A 21419-nucleotide genomic window follows, 5' to 3' on the forward strand; every position below is an offset into this window, starting at 1 on the left:
GACCCCGAGACCCTGCTTTGGGCCTCCTTCTGACCTCCAGTAAACCTGAGGGCTAATTGGTGACCTCAGGTGACCCCAGAGGCCCTGTTTCATGCCTCCTTTTGACCTCTAGTGACCCTGAGGCCTAATTGGTGACCTCGGGTGACCCCAAGACCCTGTTTCATGGCTCCTTTTGACCTCTAGTCACCTCGACGGCTAATTCGTGACGTCAGGAAACCTCGAGGGCCCTTCTTTAGGACCCCCCTTGGCCTCTAGTTACCAGGAGGGCTAATGGGTGAACTCCATGGACTCCAAGACCCTGCTTTAAGTTTCTCTTTGACCTCAAGTAACCCCGAGAGTTAATCGGTGACCTCAGGTGACCCCAAGGCCCTGCTTTAGGTCTCCCTTTGACCTCTACGAACCCTAAGGGCTAATTGGGGACCTCAAGTAACCCCAGAGGCCCTGTATCATGCCTCCTTTTGACCTCTAGTTACCCCGAGGCCTAATTGGTGACCTCAGGCGACCCCAGAGGCCCTCACCCCAGAGGACAGGGGATGGGGCGTTTCCTGGCGTCCGATATGGGGGGCCCTGGAGCCTCCTTGCCTCCACTATGGGGAACTGGAAGCCTCCTGGTCTCTCATATGAGGGCCTCTGAGCCTACTGGCCTCTGCTACAGGGAGCTGGGGCATCCTGGCCTCCGATATTGGGAACTAGAGCCTCTCCTATGGGGGGCTGGGAGCCTCCTAGCCTCTGCCATGGGGGGCTCAGAGCCTCCCAGCCTCCTATAAGGGGATCTAGGAGTGACCTGGCCTCCTCTATGGGGGACTGGGAGTCTCCCGGGCTCCGATATGGGGACCTGTGAGCCTCTCCACCTCCTCTATGAGGGCCTCTGACCCTCTCCTATGGGGGTCTATGAGCCTCCCACCCTCCTCTCTGGGGATCTCTGAGCCTCCTGGACTCCGCTATAGGGGACTGGGAGCCTCCTAGCCTCTGCTATGGGGGGCCTTATAGGCTCCTGGCCTCCTCAAAGGGGATCTGGGAGTGTCCCGGCCTGGGCTATGGGGGTCTCTGAGCATTGTGGACTCAATTTTGGGGGCCTCTGATTGCCCCAGCCTCCTCTATGGGGAGCTGAGAGCCCCCCGGCCTCCTCTATGGGGACCTGGAGCCTCCTTACTTCTTCTATGAAGTCTCTGAGCCTCCTGGACTCTGCTTTGAGGGCCCTGGGTCCTCCCGGCTTCCGACAAGGCGACCTAGAGCCTCTCCTTTGGGGGCTGGGAGCCTCCCAGCCTCCAATATGGGGGGCCTCTGAGCCTCCCGGCTTCCCATATGGCGGCCTCTGAGCCTCTCCTGTGGGGGCCTCTGAGCCTCCTGGACTGAGATATGGGGAGCTGGAAGCCTCCCAGCCTCCAATACGGGGATCTCTGAGACTCCCGGCCTCCAATATGGGGGGCCCTGGAGCACCCTGGCCTCCAATACAGGGGGTCTCTGAGTCTCCTGGACGTGGACATGGGGTGCTGGGAGCCTCCCGGTCTCTTCTGTGGGGGCTTCTCAGCCTCCTGGACTCTGCTATGGGGGCTCTGAGCCTCCCAACCTTCACTATGGGGGTCTGGGAGCTTTCTAGCCTCCTCTACGGCAGCCTCTGAGCCCCGTGGCCTCCTCTATAGCGGACTGGGAGTTTACTGGCCTTCAATATGGGGGGCCCTGGAGACTCCTCGCCTCCACTATGGGGAACTGGGAGCCCCCTGGTGTCTCATATGAGGGCCTCTGACCCTCCTGGACTCCGCCATGGGGAGCTGGGGCATCCTGGCCTCTGATATTGGGACCTAGAGCCTCTCCTATGGGGGACTGGGAGCCTCCTAGCCTCTGCTATGGGGAGCTCAGAGCCTCCTTGCCTCCTATATTGGCATTTGGGATTGTCCTGGCCTCCGCGATGGGGGTCTCTGAGCCTCTACTATCGGGGGCCTGGGGCCTCCTGGACTCCAATATGGGGGACCTAGAGCCTCTCCTATGGGGGGCTGGGAGCCTCTCGGCCTCCTGTAAGGGGATCTGGGAGCGGCCTCCTCTGGGGGCTGGCTGTCCCCCAGCCTTTGATACGGGGACCTGGAGCCTCTCGACCTCCTCTATGGGGGCCTATGACCCTCTCCTATGAGGGTCTAGGAGCCTCTTGGCCTCCTCTATGGGGGTCTCTGAGCCTCCTGGACTCTGCTATGGGGGACTGGGAGCCTCCTAGCCTCTGCTATGGGGGACTCAGAGCCACCCAGCCTCCTATAAGGGGATTTGGGAGTGTTCCGGCCGCTGCTATGGGGGTCTCTGAGCCTCCTAGACTCAATTATGGGGGCCTCTGATTGTCCCAGCCTCCTCTATGGGGAGCTGGGAGCCCCCCAGCCTCCTCTATGGGGACCTGGAGCCTCCTGACCTCCTCTATGAAGGCCTCTGAGCCTCCTGGGCTCTGCTATGGAGGACCTGGGGCCTCCGGGCCTCCGACAAGGGGATCTAGAGCCTCTGCTATGGGGGGCTGGGAGCCTCCCGTCCTCCACCATGGGGGCCTCTGAGCCTCCCGGACTCCGATATGGGGATCTGGGAGCCCCCTGGTCTCCTCTATGGGGAACTCTGAGCCTCCTGGACTCCGCTATAGGGGACTGGGAGCCTCCTAGCCTCTGCTATGGGGGGCTCTGAGCCTCCCGGCCTCCTATAAGCACATCTGAGAATGTCCCAGCCTCTGCTATGGGGGTCTCTGAGCATCCTGGACTCAGTTATGGGGGTCTCTGAGCCTCCTAGACTCTCATATTGGGGACTGTGATTGTCCTAGCCTCTTCTATGGGGAGCTGGGAGCCTTCTGGCCTCCACTATGGGGGCCTCGGTGCCTCCTGGACTCCGATATGGGGGCCTCTGAGCCTCCCAGACTCCTCTACGGGGGCCTCTGAGCCTCCTGGCCTCCTCTATGTGGGTCTCTGAGCCTCTCCTATGGGAGGCCTGGGGCCTCCTGGATTCCGCTATGGGGACCTAAAGCCTCTCCTATGGGGGGCTGGGAGCCTCCTAGTCTCTGCTACGGGGGGCTCTGAGCCTCCAGACCTCCTATAAGGGATCTGGGATTGTCCGGGCCTCCTCTATTGGAGACTGGGCGTCTCCCGGCCTCCGATATGGGGACCTGGAGCCTCCTGACCTCCTCTATGGAGGCCTCTGAGCCTCCTGGACTCTGCTATGGGGGACCTGGAGCCTCCTAACCTCTGCTATGGGGGGCTCAGAGCCTCCCAGCCTCCTCTATAAGGAGATCTAGGAGTGTCCCAGCATCTACTATGAGGGTCTCTGAGCCTCCTGGACTCAATTATGGGGGCCTCTGATTGTCCCAGCCTCATCTATGGGGAGCTGGGAGCTCGCCAGCCTCCTCTATGGGGACCTGGAGCCTCCTGACCTCCTCTATGGAGGCCTCTGAGCCTCCTGGACTCTGCTATGGGGGCCCTTGGGCCTCCTGAGCTCCGATAAGGGGACCTAGAGCCTCTCCTATGGGGGGCCGGGAGCCTCCCGGCCTCCAATATGGGGGGCCTCTAAGCCTCTCGGCTTCCGATATGGTGGCCTCTGAGCCTCCTGGCCTCGGATACGGGGAGCTGGTTGCCTCCCGGCCTCCAATACAGGGGCCTCTGAGACTCCCGGCCTCCAATATGGAGACCCTAGAGCATCCTGGCCTCTGATATGGGGGTCTCTGAGAGCCTGTACGTCCCCATATGGGAGGCTCCCAGACACCCATAGGGGAGGCCGGGAGTCTCAGAGGCTCCTGTATGAGAGGCCAGGAGGCTCCCAGTCCCTCCTATCAGAGGCTGGGAGGCTTAGAGGCCCCTATAGAAGAGGCTGAGAAGTTCGGAGGCCCCCATATGAGAAGCCAGGAGGCTCAGAGGCCCCCATAGTGGAGGCCGGGAGGCTCTCGGCTCCCAGTAGAGGAGTCCAGGAGGCTCCAGGGTCCCTCATATCAGATGCCAGGAAACTCCCAGTCCCCTATAGAGGAGGCTGTGAGGCTCAGACGTCCCCGTAGAGGAGGCTAGGAAGCTCCCAGACCCCCATAGCGAAGGGTGGGAGGCTCAGAGGCCCCCATAGAAAAGTCCAGGAGGCTCAGAGGCCCCCACAGAGGAGGCTGGCAGGCAAAGAGATCCCATAGAGGAGGCCGGGAGTCTCCCAGTCCCCCATAGAGGAGGCTGGGAGGCTCAGAGGCTCCCATATGACAGGCCAGGAGGCTGAGAGACCCCAAAGTGGAGTTCAGGAGGCTCAGAGGACCCTCAGAGGAGGCCTGGAGGCTCAGAGACCCTCAAAGAGGAAGGGGAACTGGGAGCCTCCTGGCTTCTCATATGGGGGCCTCTGAGCCTCCTGGCCTCCGATATGGGGACCTAGAGTCTCTCCTATGGGGGGCTGGGATACTCCTAACCTTGCTATGGGGGGCTCTGAGCCTCCCGGCCTCCTATTAGGGGATCTCAGAGTGTTCTGGCAGCCTCTACGGGGGGACTGGGAGTCTCCTGGCATCCGATATGGGGACCTGTGAGCCTCTCGACCTCCTCTATGGGGGCCTCTGACCCTCTCCTATGGGGGTCTAGGATCCTCCTGGCCTCCTCTGTGGGGGCTTCTGAGCCTCCTGGACTCCGCTATGGGGGACTGGGAGCCTCCTAGCCTCTGTTATGGGAGGCTCAGAGCCTCCCAGCCACCTATAAGGGGATCTGGGAGTATCCCAGCCTCTGCTATGGGGGTCTCTGAGCCTCCTGGCCTCTCATATGGGGGCCTCTGATTGACCCAGCCTCCTCTATGGGGAGCTGGGAGCCCGCCGGCCTCCTCTATGAGGACCTGGAGCCTCTCGACCTCCTCTATGGGGGCCTATGACCCTCTCCTATGGGGGTCTAGGAGCCTCACGGCCTCCTCTGTGGGGGCTCCGAGCCTCCTGGACTCCACTATAGGGGACTGGGAGCCTCCTAGCCTCTGCTATGGGGGGCTCTGAGCCTCCTGGACTCAATTAGGGGGGTCTTTGAGCCTCCTGGCCTCTCATATGGGGGTCTCTGATTGTCCCAGGCTCCTCTATGGGGAGCTGGGAGCCTCCCAGCCTCCGATATGGGGGCCTCTGAGCCTCCTGGACTCGGCTATGGGGGCCTCTGACCCTCTCCTATGGGAGGCCTGGGGCCTCCTGGACTCTGCTAGGGGAACCTAGAGCCTCTCCTATGGGGGGCTGAGAGCCTCCCAGCCCCCTATAAGGGGATCTGGGAGTGTCTCGGCCTCTGCTATGGGGGTCTCTGAGCCTCCTGGCCTCTGTTATGAGGGCCTCTGATTGTCCCAGCCTCCTCTATGGGGAGCTGGGTGATCCCGGCCTCCTCTATGGGGACCTGGAGCCTCCTGACCTCCTCTATGGAGGCCTCTCAGCTTCCTGGACTCTGCTATGGGGGCCCTGGGGCCTCCTGCATTCCGATAAGGGGACCTAGAGCCTCTCCTGTGGGGGACTGGGAGCCTCCTAACCTCTGCTATGGGGGGCTCTGAGCCTCCCGGCCTCCTATAAGGGGATCTAGGAGTGTCCTGGCCTCCTCTATGGGGGACTGGGTGTCTCCCAGCATCCGATATGGGGACCTGGAGCCTCTTGACCTCCTCTATGGGGGCCTCTGACCCTCTCCTGTGGGGGTCTAGGAGCCTCCCGGCCTCCTCTGTGGGGGCTTCTGAGCCTCCTGGACTCTGATGTGGGGCACTGGGAGCCTCCTAGCCTCTGCTATGGGGGGTTCAGAGCCTCCCGGCCTCCTATAAGGGGATCTGGCAGTGTCACGGCCTCCTCTATGCGGGTCTCTGAGCCTCTCCTATGGCGGGCCTGGGGCCTCCTGGACTCCTCTATGAGGACCTAGAGCCTCTCCTATGCGGGGCTAGGAGCCTCCTGGCCTCTGCTCCCAGCCCCCTCTATAGGTGACTGGGAGTTTCCTGGCATCCGATATGGGGGGCCCTGGAGCCTCCTTGCCTCTCCTATGGGGAGCTGGGAGCCTCCCGGCCTCCACTATGGGGGCCTATGAGCCACCTGGCTTCTCATATGGGGGCCTCTGAACCTCCCAGCCTCATCTATCGGGGCCTCTGGGCCTCCCATCCTCTGATAGGGGGGACTGGGAGCCTCCTGGCCTCTCATACAGGAGCCTCTGAGACTCCTGGCCTCCGCTATGGGCATCTGGGAGCCTCCCATATGTGGACCTAGAGCCTCTCGACCTCCTCTGTGGGGGCCTCTAAGCTTCTCAGCCTCCTCTATGGGGGACTGGGAGCCTCCTGGCCTGCTCTATAGGGGTCTCTGAGCCTCTCCTATGGGGGGCCTGGAGCCTCCTGGACTCGGTTATGGGGGCCCTGGGGCCTCCTGGCCTCCGATATGGGGACCTACAGCCTCTCCTACGGGGGGCTTGGAGCCTCCTAGCCTCTGCTATGGGGGGCTCTGAGCCTCCCGGTCTCCTATAAGGGGATCTTGGAGTGTCCTGGACTCCTCTATGGGGGACTGGGAGTCTCCCAGCCTCCGATATGGGGACCTGGAGCCTCTCGGCCTCCTCTACGGGGACCTCTGACCCTCTCCTATGGGGGCCTAGGAGCCTCCCAGCATCCTCTGTGGGGGCCTCTGAGCCTCCTGGACTCCACTATTCGGGTCTGGGAGTCTCCCAGGCTCCTCTATGGGAGTCTCCCAGCCTCTCCTATGGGGGCCTGGAGACTCCTGGTCCCCAGGGAAATGCATATTGTGGCAGCAACTGCCATACATCTGTAGCCCATGTGGAGCTATGGTCCGAAGTCACAGGATTCTGTTAACCCCATCAGACTACATCCACTTGGGATTTAGGAGGAGAAGCCATGGGACCTTATATAGTAACAGCATAGTCATTCTTTGCTATTCTGTCCAGGGAATATTACATATGAGGAACTTTGGGTCTTCTGGACTTCAGGTTACTTCTTCCACACTTAGAAGAAACCATAGGAGGTAGCTAAGCATAATATGAAACAATTCAGTTTCCATAAGAAAAAAAGCAATGAAGCCATTCTTGAACTTAAGATCACCCTGTTCCTCCCTCCATGTTCATGTCACATGATCAGACAACCAAAAGGCATCATTAGAATGAAAAATCTGTTTCAAGTTGCTTTCATTTGTCAGAATCAATTTGTAATACATGTGATGACTGATCTTTAATGGGTGGGGCTGCATATTGCTTAGCATCTCTTTGTTGGGTATTTTAAATATAACTTCATAACATCTATTTGTTTAACAGAACATCAGAACAGACACTGTCATGGATGCCTGTTTTAGCATAAATCCAGCTATAGATATAGGACAGGTATGTAACTTCATAGTTGTGCTGTATATTATATGTTAGTGACTGACGGTTCTTTGTGTCTAAATAATTGCTAAATAATTTTCAATTTAATTCCACCAAAGCCTATAAGAGACTATTCAGTAAGGCTGAAGGAAGTTGGACTGGCAGATGGCAAACATTTCTTTATTTGCAGCTACAGAAAATATCAGATTAAGTTTACACTTCTTGATCATCTTTTGAGAAGTGATGAGTAAGAGCAGGTCCAATAGACTGTTTTAGGATTAGCACCCTGAATTTCCTTTGCAGAGTCAAAGGAAATGTCTCTAAAAATATAACCTAAATTAAAAACCCTTTCTTCTCCTATATATTTATCCTGTTACAAGCTCTTCCCCACACACTTGCCCTTTGCCTAGTGGATTATGATCATTACGTATATCCAGGAATTGCCAGGTTTACCCAAGTTATTCCGCCTTAGCACTTTGGTTCAGCCATCTTGTGTCAGTGTTTACACCATCACTGTCACAGCCCAGGGGTCTCCTCAGCAGTTGTTCCTATGTTAGGTTGGCCTGTTATTTTCTCCTCATATCCCATCTCTTAGATATTTGTGCCTGACAGGTTCTTTAGAAGATTTTGCTTGAATCCATAATTCTTTTAAAATAGCTATCAGATTGAGCAGACTATTTGTGTCATAGATTGTGGGCAAATATCTCCTTACTAAGGTTCTTTTGATCAATACCCCTGAATCCAATGGATTTAACTCAGCTCTCAGTTCAGCCAAATCAAATCAGAAGTAACTGACTTATTCCTGGCTAAACTCACTGAAACTAAGGGAGAGTGGAACTTGAGCCAGTGAAAATATTTGTGCAAGTCAGATGAGGACACTTTGGCCCTGTTTTAGTCCATGTTGATTTAACTTTTACTTGTGGAAGGAAAGGTGCCAGTTAATGTGTAATATTAAAAAGTCTAATTTTATGTATGTTTTTATCTTTTAAAATGACCGAATCAAAATTTAAAAATGTACTTTTTTTTTTCTCTCCTTCAGTCAGATTGAAGGGGCCTTTGTTCAGGGAGTTGGTCTTTATACAATGGCAGAAATCTACTTTTCCCCAAAAGGAGAGCAACTCACCCTTGGCCCCGATACATATAGGATCCCTGCCACCTGTGACATTCCTGAGCAGCTCTGCGTGTATTTGCTGCCAAATTCACGCAACTCAATTGCCATCTATTCCTCTAAGGTAAGCTGGCCATGTTTATTGTACACAATATAAGCAAGCACACTGTGTGATTCTATGTTTGTGGTATATAGGAGGTGCGTTTTTTTTTTTTTTCCAAAATAAATTCCAATGCATGTATTTAAACGATGTAGCACTGCTGTTCTGAGGTTTTAGACTCTTGCTTCCTGTGACCTATGGACATTACAGCAGCACTTGGAAGCTCTAACCAAAACTGGAGCCTTTTTGTCCCAGTGGAACCTAGCTGTTGTGTTACAGATAGGAAAGGAAAGAGTCAGCCTTAAGAGCTTAAACTGCCTAACAGGAAAAAGGATGGAAGAAGGAAATACTATGATCCTTTTTAAAGACGGAGAAGTCATGTGGAGAGAGAGAGAGAATTTTCTAGAATCTCACAGGAAGCTGTGAGATAGGTGTGGGAATGTAATCCAGTTCTAAGAGAGGCTGAAGAAGGGCTTTCTTCTCTATTTGATCGTGAAGAATAAAGTCCACTACGATATGGAGGAAAAAAAAAAAAAAAAGGAAATTTATATGAGGAGTCATGAGTTATTTCATGGCTTTATCATGTGACCATTGAAGTCACAGAATAAAACTTTTCTGATAGTGTATCTGTGCTGTAATTTTTAAAATTATCTCCATTAACCAAATCTTGGGCCTTGATGTTTTTCTGAAGATTCTCATAGATCCAAGGAAGTTTGTTGAACCCAAGCTTGCTGCTGTTAGCCAGATATTGAGCTGCTGATTCAGAGCAGTAGATGTGCTGGTTTAGCTCTGCGGTGTGTGTTTGTAACTCATCAGACAGTTCTAAACTCACCAAGCATTTCTGCTGCCCCTTTTCTTGTCAGGGTGTAGGTGAGGCCGGGTTCTTCCTGGGCAGCTCAGTTTTCTTTGCGATAAGAGAGGCAGAAGCTGCTGCGCGGAAGGAAAGGGGATTGTCCCTGGACTTCACGCTGGACAGCCCGTTGACTGTGGAGCGCATTCGCATGGCTTGTGCTGATGACTTCATTAAGATGGTAGGGAATGGTATTTTTATTTTTTCATGAACAAGCCACCTCCTCAATACTCTGTAATCGCTATGGGGTGTCCACACAAATGATCAGTGAACCACATCTCTCTTCTGTAACGTTCTGTGCTTGGCATTTTGTTTAATCAGTGGCACTTCGCTTAGCTATGTTGGCAGAGTGGTATAAACTGACAGCCAGATTATCACCTGTCCAGACCTGAGGAATCTGCCCACTTTCCTCAGTGATAATGGTTTCAACTTGTATATTGCCCTTATTCTCAAAGCCCCTGAAAGCATTTTTGAGTAGTCTGACTTTATCTTAAGTGTTACTTAATTTGCATCTCTATTAGGAATTATTCCTTTTTCTTGACACAAAGTGCAGGTGCTCTATCACTTGGCCTGTGGTCCTGGCCCGTGCTGATTCCACTTTGTCCCATGCACCCGTTTCCTTCCTCTCTTCCTTGAAAACCAGGGAAGTAGATAGCTGCTGCACACGCTGGTCTCAGCACACCAAGGAGAACACAGGCTGTGTGCACAAGAGCACCCGCCAGGCCCACGCTTCACATCTAGCCAGCATGGATGCATGCAAGCATCACCACTCACAGTGGCTTCCATGGAATCTGAGTGCAAATTCAGGATATTCACTGTAAAGACCAAACTGTCTAGGTCCCAGTTACTTCAGTATCGGCTCATTCTCTGTGTGATGAACCAGGCAGAGGTTCAGATGATTATTCCCACTGTACAACCCATTCACAGCTGGGTTTACCAGGACCCTCAACTGTACAGTTTTCCTATCTGAAACAGCAGCACAGGGCCAACTCCAGCTCTTTTGGACCAACCACTGTCTTCCAGTATCTTATATCTTGCACAGATGGAACAGGCACCCACAATTGGTGGAGTTTTACTGAACTTTCCCCCACGTGCACCAAAATTATTTGGATAACTACTTACGTGGTTTGCCTCTGCTTTCTTCAGAATGAGAATGGCAAAAAAAAAAAAAAAAGTGTGTGTATATATGTGTGTGTATATGTACATATATATGCATATATATATATATATACACACCGTTGTCTCTGTAGTGCCCTGTGTCTATCTTTCCAGAGCAATGCCTTCACTCTGCTGCTCTTGCATCTTGCTCTTCCCTCACTAGTAGCTTTTGCTGGGACAGAGCAGTAGCCAGCTGGAGAACACTTACTCTGTGAGTCTGAGGCAGGAGCCAGCTTCCCTTCCCCTGCCTTTGCACGCCAAGGATGATCACACAGAAGTGCTTCTTCAGAAAGGAGGCCAGGAAGGGATATGATGACATTGTTTACTGTAACAAGTTCCTCTAATAAAAGCTTTAACCTTAAATCATTCTGCTGCTGAGAACATATTTACAGTTGTCCTCTTTTGAGCCAGGTTATGTTTGGTGTAGCTGATGAGCCACAAGGCTGTAGCCTCTGCAAAACACCAGCAGCACCTTCCTGGTATAAAGATTTTCACATGGCTGCACAGAAACTCATTTCACGTGTTCTCCGGATACTTGCAGATCTCCTGGTACTGTGAAAAACAGAATATTTCCAATATAATTTTCAAGTTATAAAGAGATAGCACCCAGTAAGAGAATATTTCACTTCTATCAACCAAATAATCACATCCTTTTTGTCATGGCAGCCTAACCAAAAGCTGCACTGAGCAATTGTGCTCTGCCATAGGCTGCAAATTTCTCTATGAATGAGACAAAAAGCTGACTCTGGCAAACCTGCAGCCCTAGTTATTTCAAAGGCAGCCAGCAAGAGACATCCTGACTTCAAACCTTTCTTGAGGTTGGAAGTGTGAGTTCCTCATTCATCCACCTTTGCTTCCTCCCATGCAGAGCAGCGAGTGATTAGGTTTTTCAAAGTGATACAATTTCTCACATTAGCAGGAGTCACAATCAAGATAAAGGACTTTTGTAGGCTAGGTACCTATTAGAGGTATCTTATTTAACTGTTTGATGACAAACATCTTACAGTCCCCTAGAGGCAAGCTGGTTGGCTTCATAAGCCTTTATAGTATGAGAAAGCGGGGCTTAGTGCTCATAGTGACATATAAGTGCTTGAAAAGAAATGTGCATTTGTGAATTATGGTAATTTGTCTTTTCTTTTAGCAAAATTGCCTTGTTTTCTTTATATTTTCTTTCAGGTTCCAAAAGATAAACCCGGAACCCATAAGCCGTGAGCCATCAGCATAGAGTAATAGTGTGTTTTTAAGTATGGCATAACCAGGTAATTCCTTCAGGCACCTACTGACAGCATTCCAGCAAGGAAAAAGTTAAACTATAACACATACACACACATATCCCTATTTCTAGTACACACTGTATGGTCCCACCAAATAAGAAATGTTTCCTTTTAAAACATAAATTTCTTTCTAAACCAGATTTTGCTTCATGTTACACTGGAGCTGATGGTGTTACCTATGGACTCCAAGAAAATCCCTGTGCTGCACACATCAGGCAGACTGTATGAAACAGCTGGTCCCCTGTGAAACCGGAACATCTAACCCCTGCGGAATTAGGATTATGGTCGGGGCTAGCAGCGTTTCTGCCGGTTTCGCTGGAATTTGTTGAAGCAGGGGGCGCCCAGGCCCGCGCTCTACCCGAGGCCGTTTTGTCGGTTGCTTTAACGGCCACGAGCGCCACCGCCTCGCGCACATGCGCAGAGCCGCCTCGGGGGGGGGGGGGGGGGAGCGGTCCCGCCCTCCGCGTAGCCCCTCCCACCTCGGCGGCTGCACCCAACCCCTCTCGCCCTCCCGCCGCCGGACGAGTCCATTGCGCCGCGGCGGGGGGGGCCGCGGAGCCGCTCGCTGCTGCGGGGCGGCGGAGGGCGGGGGCGCCCCGCGTCGGGGCGGGGGAGCAACCGGGCGGCCCCGGGGCCGGCGAGGGGGGTCGCGCCGCGGGCTGGGCCGCGCCGGTGCCGCCGCCGTCCCCTCCGCACCCCCCACGCGCGATGGGCCGGCCGGGCGCGGCGCGCGCCGCCCCCTCTCGCGTCGGTTCCGCCCGCAGGGTGCTCGCTACCGCTGTCGCTCCCGTCGCTGCTCTCCGCTCCGGGTCGCTCGGGCGTTTTCTCTCTGCCTTAAAGTCGGTGAGCGCCGCGCTGCGCTGGGGGGTACGGGGGAGCGGAGCGGCTGCGCTGCCGGGGTCCGCATGGCGCCGGGCGAGGCCGCCCGTAACGGCCGCTGCGGCGGAGGGGGGGAGGGGATTCGCGAGGGCCTCGTCCCTTCGCAGCGCTGCGGGAGCTGCGGGGCGGGGGCGCCGGGCCCGGGGGCGCCGGGGGGACCGTGCGGGGCCGCCCCCCGCGCGGTGGCCGCCATGTGCTGCGCGCGGCGCGGCCGGACCCGCCGCCCGGAAAATGGAGGCCGGGGAGGCGGCGCGGGGCAGGCCGGGAGCGGGCGCGCCGAGCCGGGCCGAGCCGTGCCGGGCCGTGCGGGCGCGTCCTGAGGCGCGTGCCCGTGTGCTGCGCTTCCCCGCAGGGTGTCTTTTATGAATAATCAAAAGCAGCAGAAGCCAACGCTATCGGGACAGCGTTTCAAAACCAGGAAGAGAGGTAAGAGTCCGCGCCCGGGAAGCGCGCGGTCAGGGAAAGGTGACGCTGGGCAGGAAAGCGAAAGGGCTGCTGCCTGCAGCTGCTTTCCACGAATGTTTTAAACTAGGCTGTGCAGAACGCAGTGTCTGCGCTAACTCTGGACACTCCTGAATGTTCATGCCCTCCCCCCCCCCAAAAAAAAAGGGGATATGTAACCATATTTCTAGTGACAATCTTGAACTGCGAGACCCTCTTTCCACAGCTGTACCGAGTGTCTGAAAGCAGAAGTGCCCAGTGCTGTGGCAGTGCAGGGCTCCAGCGGTGTGTTGGACAGATTTTGGTGTTAGCTGCTGAGTAAGGCCTGCATGGTCACTTTAGCGCTCTAAGACTGACTATTTTTAAAATAAAACTATTCTGAGCTCTGGGATGTGCAAGTGTGCATCCTCACTGTACCTGCACGTTCACTGGTGCAGGAATGACCGAAGAGATGCGATAAGGTTAAACGGTTTCCTTCAAGAGGAGAGGTTTTACGTTGCCTCGCTGAAAGGCAAGCAGTGTCCCTACCCAAACAGACAGTGTTAGGGATGCTCTGCGTGCAGATGCAGTAATATACTACTGCAGGGATACACCCTGTCTCGCAACCTATTTTGGCATCAAAGTAAAAATACCGTGAGACATTATAGACCTGAGAGTTGGATCTAGTCTGTCCTGCAGATCCAGGTTTTTGAGGCCATGTGGGTTGATTGGGTATGCGCTTTGGGTTTTCTGTTTTCTGTTTTGGAAGTATTTAACTGTAGATTAGCTTCCAAGCAGCTGTGTGGTTGCCATCAGCTTCATAGATCTTTCCCGGAAAATAACTGACTCAGAATTTCTGGGCTTCTTCCCAGCTGTTATGCGCATGTTAAAACTTGCGTTGATCATGAGGACACTCTCATGCCTCCTGTAAAGGGCTCATGCAGGTGTTAATGGAGCTGGCTAAGCTGTGTTGCAGGTAGCTCTATAGACACTACTGCGGGCGCATGAGAAAAGCCACTAGAGACTCTTAACCTCCCACCAGAGGAGGGGGTTGCCCTTTGTAGCCAAACGAGCCAGTTGGCTCAAACGTAATGTTGCAGTCAGAATATTTCATCCCAAACAGAGAGGCCTACGTGGCTAAAATGGGCCTGCAGTAACTGGGTCAAGTGTACAAAGCTGCAGAGTGCATGTGTGGATCAGCATCCAGCAGGTAGATAAACCTCCAGTTTGAAAGTCTGCGATCTGCCACAGGAGCAGGATGTAAGAAGGGAACCTGGAAGCCAGCTCAGCTTTCTGAGGTCTAACTAAGGACCCTCACAAGCGGTTGCTCTTCTAAGTGCCAGAGCTCTAAGCTTTCTGTTAGAGGTAGCTAAGGAATGTTTTAGCTTATGGCAGTCTCTTCCCCCTTCACTGAGGAGAGAAAGCAGGAAAACGCCTCACTGATGTGATGTAGCAGTGATTTCCTAGCTGAGGAAACTGCTGCAGGGGAAAAAATAATTAATCGGAATTGTTCATGTGGAGCCTATACTTACGAGAAGCTAATTGTCCTGGCAAAAAAATAACTGTCTCACTGATCAGAGTTTGCTATAGTGGCTGTCAATTCATTTTAGGCTGTACTGTTAAGTCCCTATTTGTACTAGAGATCCTAGTTTGGGTTTCTGACTTGACACTGCATAGATTTTGTTTGTTTATTTGCTTTCTTTCCAAGTTCGCTGCTTTAATTAAAAAAAAAAAAAAAAGCCTCAACTGCATGTGACAACTTGAGTTTAATAAATTCTTTATTTTTACAGATGAAAAAGAGAGGTTTGAGCCTGCTCAGTTCCAGGACTGTATCATTCAAGGTTTAAGTGAAACAGGCACTGACTTGGAAGCAGTAGCAAAGTTTCTTGATGCCTCTGGAGCGAAACTTGACTATCGCCGCTATGCAGAAACGCTCTTCGATATCCTGGTGGCCGGTGGTATGCTGGGTAGGTGCCTGTGCTGGGGCTGCTCTTAACTCAAGAGATCATTTTATTTCTGTAAAAATGTGGCTAAGGAGCTGGCTGAACACGTGGAGTGGGGTGTAGTCATCTAGCATAGCGAGTAGCTAAGCAATCAAATTACTGGGGAAATAGTCTATATGCATCACACTTTTGCTTGGGTTGGTCTGCATTCTTCAAAGCTTACATAGCCCCTTGTACAGGCTTGGCTTAAAGGAAAACATATTGGAGACTTTATTTATTCACCAAGTCATGTTGCTTTTGGAAGAACCTGATGTGCTTTTGGTCTATTGGTCTGATGTGTCCTTCTTGGCCTATTATGAGCTGTTGGTCATAGTGGTAGTGAGGGGGTGGGCTCTAACAGAAGCCTGGGCTGAGAAATGAGGTGGTGGCCAAGTAGCGGACAGCAGGGAGGGAGGAAGTGAAAGGAGATGGCGAGAGGCTTTGTCCACCCAAAGCCCCTGTCTGTCAAGCGAGTGGAGGAGATCTTGTCCACCAGGTGAGAAGTACGTAGAACTACAGGAGGTTGAAAAGTTGCAGGAGAGCTGTTGTACTTCTAGATTTAGACTTCACATTTCCTACCTGAGTGACTAGCATGAGAAGGGCTTCAAGTAAGGGACCCTTTTAAAGTAGTGTCCTGGTCACTGCCTCTGCCTGGTCTGTCTACACCAGAAGATCCTGTTTGTTATGCTGTAGTTGGGGGCAGGGGTGTGTGGAATAAAGACTTAAATGAGAAATTTGGCAGCTGCAGAAAGCTTTTTTTCTTTTTCTTTTTCTTTTTTTCCCTCTCTCTGTAAGGCAGCAGAAATAGAATTGAAGTGACCTGAATGTTTAGCGGAAGGAGAGGAAGTCTCTGATTCAGGGCCTAGCCGGGCGGGAGGCAGTTCTGCAGTGGATGTGTGTGGTTGAGAGATGTCCCTGGCACATTCAAGTGGTCTCCACACTGCTACTGTGCAAGCATCAGGCAATTTATAGGAACAAATTATGGATAAAAGACATGCAAAGCAGTTCAATTCTGTTAAGTATGTCTGCTGATCTAAAAGCTGCGTATTGGAACAGTGTTCATATTGTCGTGTTCCTCTTGATAAGCGATGCTTCTGCTGATGCTGGTGGTGTGAGCAAAGGTAACTGCCTGCCACACAGGGCACCACAGGTAGAATTTCTTACTGTAAGAAATGTAACAATCTCTTCATTTAGGTTTAAGAGTTTAAGCCAATGCACGCAGGTGCCTTTGAGGACCAGTGGTGAGGTGGAAGGGAGCACTGCAATGCAGATGGGCACTGCTGACCAGTTTAGTCAGTTTAAGTTCCTGCTCAGAAATGCAGCTTTTGAGAAGTTGTTGATGGTAACACAGGAGTCCTGTGCTCAACTCCCTCTCCGTAACAAGTAGCCAAGTAGACGAGCTTTGATCTCTGACTGGACAAGGCTAAATAAAAACTGGCGTCCTTCTGCCTTACTGAAGGCAGAGTTCACCTCGGTCTTTAAGTTCTGCTTCTGCCTAGCGTGTAAAAAACGTCTCCCTTGTGTATGGATGGCCTAGAAATGAGTAATGAGGTACCCTGAGGTACGGGAATTTGTGACCTGAATTCACCCTAGTATTGAGCAGCCTTGGTGCAGTGATCAAATGCCTGTATTAAAGGGAAGAGGAGTGGTGCAGAAGCACTCTTTTATGGACTCTAAACGTTATGAGAGACCCCAAAAGACCTGTGCTAGCAGCAGCTTTAGGGGTTTCCTTTAAGGGCAGAACCACAGGGAGTCTAAACACTTAGATATTCCTGTCTAAGCTACTGACTGAGAATGTGGAGCACCAACAGCTGTGAAATAGGCAGGATGCAGATGTCTGTGCAGTGATTTGGACACTCCTTCCTTATGTTGTGAGCAGCCATCTTGTCCTTATCTTGTGTGTTTCGGTGCTGGGATTCTTGCTGTGGAGATGAATCTGTCTCTTTGTTGGAGAGTAACACCACTAACACTGAAACCCTTCTCTAGCCCCAGGTGGTACCCTGGCAGATGACATGATGCGCACAGATGTCTGTGTATTTGCAGCACAGGAAGACCTGGAAACCATGCAAGCATTTGCTCAGGTTAGTTCTGAGACAGGTACAGTTGAACCTCTGCTTAGCAGTCAAGAAAGGAAATGTTTGCATAGCTGGATGTTTAGGTAAAATCCCACTTTACAGCATGGCTTTAGGATGCCTCCTAAAGATGACTTTAGGTGTGGGACACTTAGCTAAAAGAACTCTGAAAGAGTTCACACCAGCTTTACTAAACTTGATTTCTGTACTTCAGAACAAAACATCATGCGCTCAATCTCTTCCCAGGTTTTTAACAAGCTCATCAGGCGTTACAAGTACCTAGAGAAAGGCTTTGAAGATGAAGTCAAAAAGGTATGAAGTTGGCTTATCTCTTCTGATAAAAACCTTCAAATTCTACCAGTTAATCTCTATCCAGAAGAGATAGGATGTTAAATAGATTATTCAAACAAGGCAGAAAATGCTTTAAACTTCCCAATTGAAGAGCTATTCTGTGACTCGTGGAAAAGACTGGCAGGGTACCAGTGCTGCTGCTGCAGTAGCTTGACTGAAACAAAAGCGAGTATCTAGGATGGAGACAGTAGTCAGAGTAGCTGATGTCCATGAAAGATGGCTGTTTCATGGCAGTTTTCACTTCCTCTTGTAGCTGCTGCTGTTCCTGAAAGGTTTCTCAGAGTCTGAGCGGAACAAACTGGCCATGTTGACGGGAATCCTGCTGGCCAATGGGACACTTAATGCATCAGTTCTCAACAGTCTGTATAATGAGAACTTGGTTAAAGAAGGTAACTACAGCCCAGCTTCCCTGTTAAGGAAAGAGTGATGGGAGACAGACCCTGAAGCTTCACTGTGATGGTGGCTGGGGATGGTAGGTGGTGAGTGTGAGGGGGCTGCCTTCCTGCAGCTCGCCAGCCGTGTGTGGCGAGAGGCTTTCTCCTGAATTGGCAAAGATGACTGTGAAGTGAGTTACCTGCGGGTCTTGGTGAGACTTCGGGAGAACAGCAGATCCGCATGACGCTTGGGGCTGCAGTTGCCTGTGCAACCAAGCAGGATCCTGGTGCAGTTTCACTTGGGGCCTTCCCGACTGGAGAAGGTGGTCCCTGCCCCTGGACTGCTTCCCAGACTGCAGCAGGGAGATGCAGGGTTCGGCACAGGAAGCCTTCCTGGTGCCCAGCGGCAAGGAGGGTCTGCATGGCCGTGCACCAGCACTTGCCTGGGACACTGGCCCACAGCCACCCTGCTCTGGGAGCAGGGTGACAAACTAGGTGCTGGGTGTTATGGGGCCTTGTGATTCGCTTTGTGGGGCACTTCGGTAACGACACTGCTCTTGTTGCACAGGTGTCTCTGCAGCTTTTGCAGTCAAGCTGTTCAAATCGTGGATAAATGAGAAGGACATCAACGCAGTGGCTGTCAGTCTTCGTAAAGTGAACATGGATAACAGGCTGATGGTGAGTTGCACTGAAATTACCAATTTGATTCTTAAGCCAGCTTGGTAAATTGACCAACATGTAAATTTACTCAGCACATGTTTCTGTGGTGAAAAAATTGCTGCAAACTTTGCTTTCAGGAACTCTTCCCAGCCAACAAGCAAAGTGTTGAACACTTCTCCAAGTACTTCACTGAAGCAGGACTGAAAGAACTTTCCGAGTATGTTCGGAACCAGCAAAGCATAGGTGCTCGGAAGGAGCTGCAGAAAGAACTTCAGGAGCAGATGTCACGGGGAGATCCATTTAAGGATGTAAGTGTGTCTGTCTGAAGCAAAACTGTTTGGACAACACTTTTTAAAAAAATCTTCCTTTGAAGAGGATTTATGCCTAGATAGATACTGAACACCACAGGTCCCTTAAGGGATTAGAAGGACAAGTGTGTTTTGGTGTTAGCTTCATAGGCTTTCCTTACTGTCCTGCATCCTGGTGCATAGCCAAGGAGTCTGTGGTTCTGAAGGCTTCTGGTTTGCCTTAAATTTGGAGAAGTTGAAGAAGTTGAGTACTGTGTGACTTGAGCAGCATTATTTCTGTGCAGCTCAACTTTTGTCTTTAATGAGTGTTGGGAACAAAAGCTTGATTTGCGTTACTGCCATATATGGCTATGTGCTGACTCTTTCTTCCTCTGACTGGCAGATAATCTTGTACGTGAAGGAGGAGATGAAGAAGAACAACATCTCAGAACAGACTGTCATAGCCATAATCTGGTCAAGCGTAATGAGCACTGTGGAATGGAACAAAAAGGAGGAGCTGGTAGCAGAGCAAGCCATCAAGCACTTGAAGGTACCGTACCTAGGCATGGGCTCCAGCCACTGCTGCGTGGGGCTTGCGCCTTCCCGCTGTCCCTGTGAGCTGCTGTACACAGGAGCTCATGTGGGCACACAGCACAGAGGACTTTGTGGTGTGCTGTAGTGCCTTGAGCACTCTAGTCGCTGGTAGACTAGAGCTACACTGAGGCAAACGCATCAGCGTGACTGGGCTGCCGAGCCTCCCTAGGGTGTGGGTTGCAACTCTGTAAGCAAGTGGCTGGTACAAACTGCTGGCAGCGGAGTCGGGTGGGAGAGAAAGCGGGGTGTGTGCGGCTGTGAGTGCCAAGTTGCCATTCCCGTTACAGCAATACAGCCCTCTACTTGCTGCCTTTACTACCCAAGGTCAGTCAGAGCTGACTCTTCTACTGAAGATTCAGGAGTACTGTTATGACAACATCCACTTCATGAAGGCCTTCCAGAAAATAGTGGTGCTCTTCTACAAAGGTAACTCCCTCGGCGTGGGCTTGTTTGGGTTTTTTTAAGCCTCAACAAACAGGCTTGTTTTGAGCCTCAGAAGCTAGAGGCTGAGGCCCATTATGGTGTTGGGACAGTTCAGGCTGTTCAAAATACTTCTGGTTACTCTAAACATGTTTGTGCATCTGTAGCTACACAAGAACATTAGAAACATGCTATTAAATTGAAATTATGTGTAAATACATATGGGGAGGAGCAAAGGCTGCCAGGAAGGGATGACTTTAGCAGCTGGTATTCAATTGATTGCTGACTTAACATTGCTTTTACACATTTCAATCAGCTGAAGTTCTGAGTGAAGAACCCATCCTCAAGTGGTATAAAGATGCCCATCTTGCAAAAGGCAAGAGTGTTTTTCTGGAGCAAATGAAAAAATTTGTGGAATGGCTCAAGAATGCTGAAGAAGGTAGGGGAGCTGCCAGGTTGGGGCTGAAACACGGTATGGGGCGGTTGGTTACCTGAGGACCTCTCTGACCTGTGACAACCTCCCTTTCTTGCAGAGTCTGAGTCCGATGCTGAAGAGGGCGATTGACCTGGAAATTCTGTCCTCAGTAAAACAAACAGGAGCTGTAGATAAGTGTCAAGTCTCACATGTCCTTCTGATTCTTACATCCTACCTCCCTGTATCAAGCATGATATAAGGGCTTTCATGGCAAATTTATTTTAACTGTTTTCTATAGTCACGGAAATACTGGGTTTAGTTTTTAAAACCATGTTTTAAGTAGCTTACAGGAGCTATAGATTTGATTCTAACCTACATTAGTCCTTTCAGTTATTCTACCTCCTGTATTTTCTACTGTAATGATGTAATTTAAGGCCTTCCAGAATGAAATCCGTGTTACCCCTTGAGTTTTCTATCTCCATATGAGTAGTAGACATGCTTCGGTAAATGAGATTTATGGCAGTTCTGTTTGCAAATTAAAATGTTAAGTCTCCAAAGTGAAGAGGCCATGGCTTTTGTGGTAACTTAGTGTGACACTTTAATCCCATTCTGCTTGCTCCAAGTAACCCCATTCATAGATGTGGTTGTCCACCCCCCCCCACCAGCCTCTCTTGTCATCTCTGCCCACGCTTCCAGCAGGAAGTAATCCTGGTGCAGCGCAGCTGCCCTGTGGGGAGCCAGTGTCTGCTGTGGCCATGGCCCCACGGCGGGGCATGAGGAGGTGCTGAGCCACCACTGCCGGGGGGGCCTGTGTTCCTGGGCGCTTCAACAGAGCTGTGAGGCCCCCGCAGCAGGGGCGGTACTGCGGGGTCCTGGTGCTTCAGCCGCCCTTGTCGCTTGTGCGCCAGCAGGTACAGCCAGCCTCGCAGTGCGACAGCCCTCACCTGCACCCCAAGCAGCACCAGGTGTCCCAGGTGGGTGGCTCCTGCTGTTCTCCCCTTGCACAAGCCAAAGTTGGCTCTGGCAGTAGGTGGGTGGCTGCTGCAAGGGAAGTGGGACAAAATGCTACAGCCACAGGGCACTGACAACTGTGATTATGGTGGTAGTTGGTCTGGTAATTAGCTACTCAACAAAATTTTGTCTGAATTCTTACTAGCAATTCTCAGGACAGCTCCTGATTAAAGACAGCTTGAGGGAAGTTTGGGTC

The 21419-nt window shown here is 51.8% G+C and overlaps 1 protein-coding gene and 1 pseudogene across 2 annotated transcripts in view; both read left to right on the forward strand.

Annotated features, from left to right (window-relative positions):
- LOC104565871 (aldehyde oxidase 2-like) overlaps positions 1-11714 on the forward strand; it is a 53758-nt pseudogene extending 42044 nt beyond the window's left edge. Inside the window, exons 32-35 of the transcript XR_015913309.1 lie at positions 7221-7286; positions 8312-8500; positions 9340-9507; positions 11661-11714. The product of XR_015913309.1 is annotated as an aldehyde oxidase 2-like (transcript). The remainder of the gene's footprint in view (positions 1-7220; positions 7287-8311; positions 8501-9339; positions 9508-11660) is intronic.
- Positions 11715-12491: 777 nt separating this feature from the next.
- Positions 12492-20785, forward strand: BZW1 (basic leucine zipper and W2 domains 1). Its single transcript, XM_088523729.1, has 12 exons — positions 12492-12601; positions 12990-13063; positions 14848-15024; positions 17026-17120; positions 17358-17423; positions 17716-17851; positions 18405-18514; positions 18634-18804; positions 19187-19333; positions 19665-19803; positions 20114-20236; positions 20331-20785. The coding sequence occupies exons 2-12, from the start codon at positions 13000-13002 to the stop codon at positions 20360-20362; spliced, it is 1260 nt and encodes a 419-aa protein (XP_088379855.1). The 5' UTR covers positions 12492-12601; positions 12990-12999; the 3' UTR covers positions 20363-20785.
- The last annotated feature ends 634 nt before the right edge of the window (positions 20786-21419 follow it).

This window comes from Tinamus guttatus, unplaced genomic scaffold (genome assembly GCF_059628265.1).
Source record: "Tinamus guttatus ecotype Peru unplaced genomic scaffold, ASM5962826v1 Tinamus_guttatus_pri_ptg000197l, whole genome shotgun sequence".
Lineage (NCBI taxonomy): Eukaryota > Metazoa > Chordata > Aves > Tinamiformes > Tinamidae > Tinamus > Tinamus guttatus.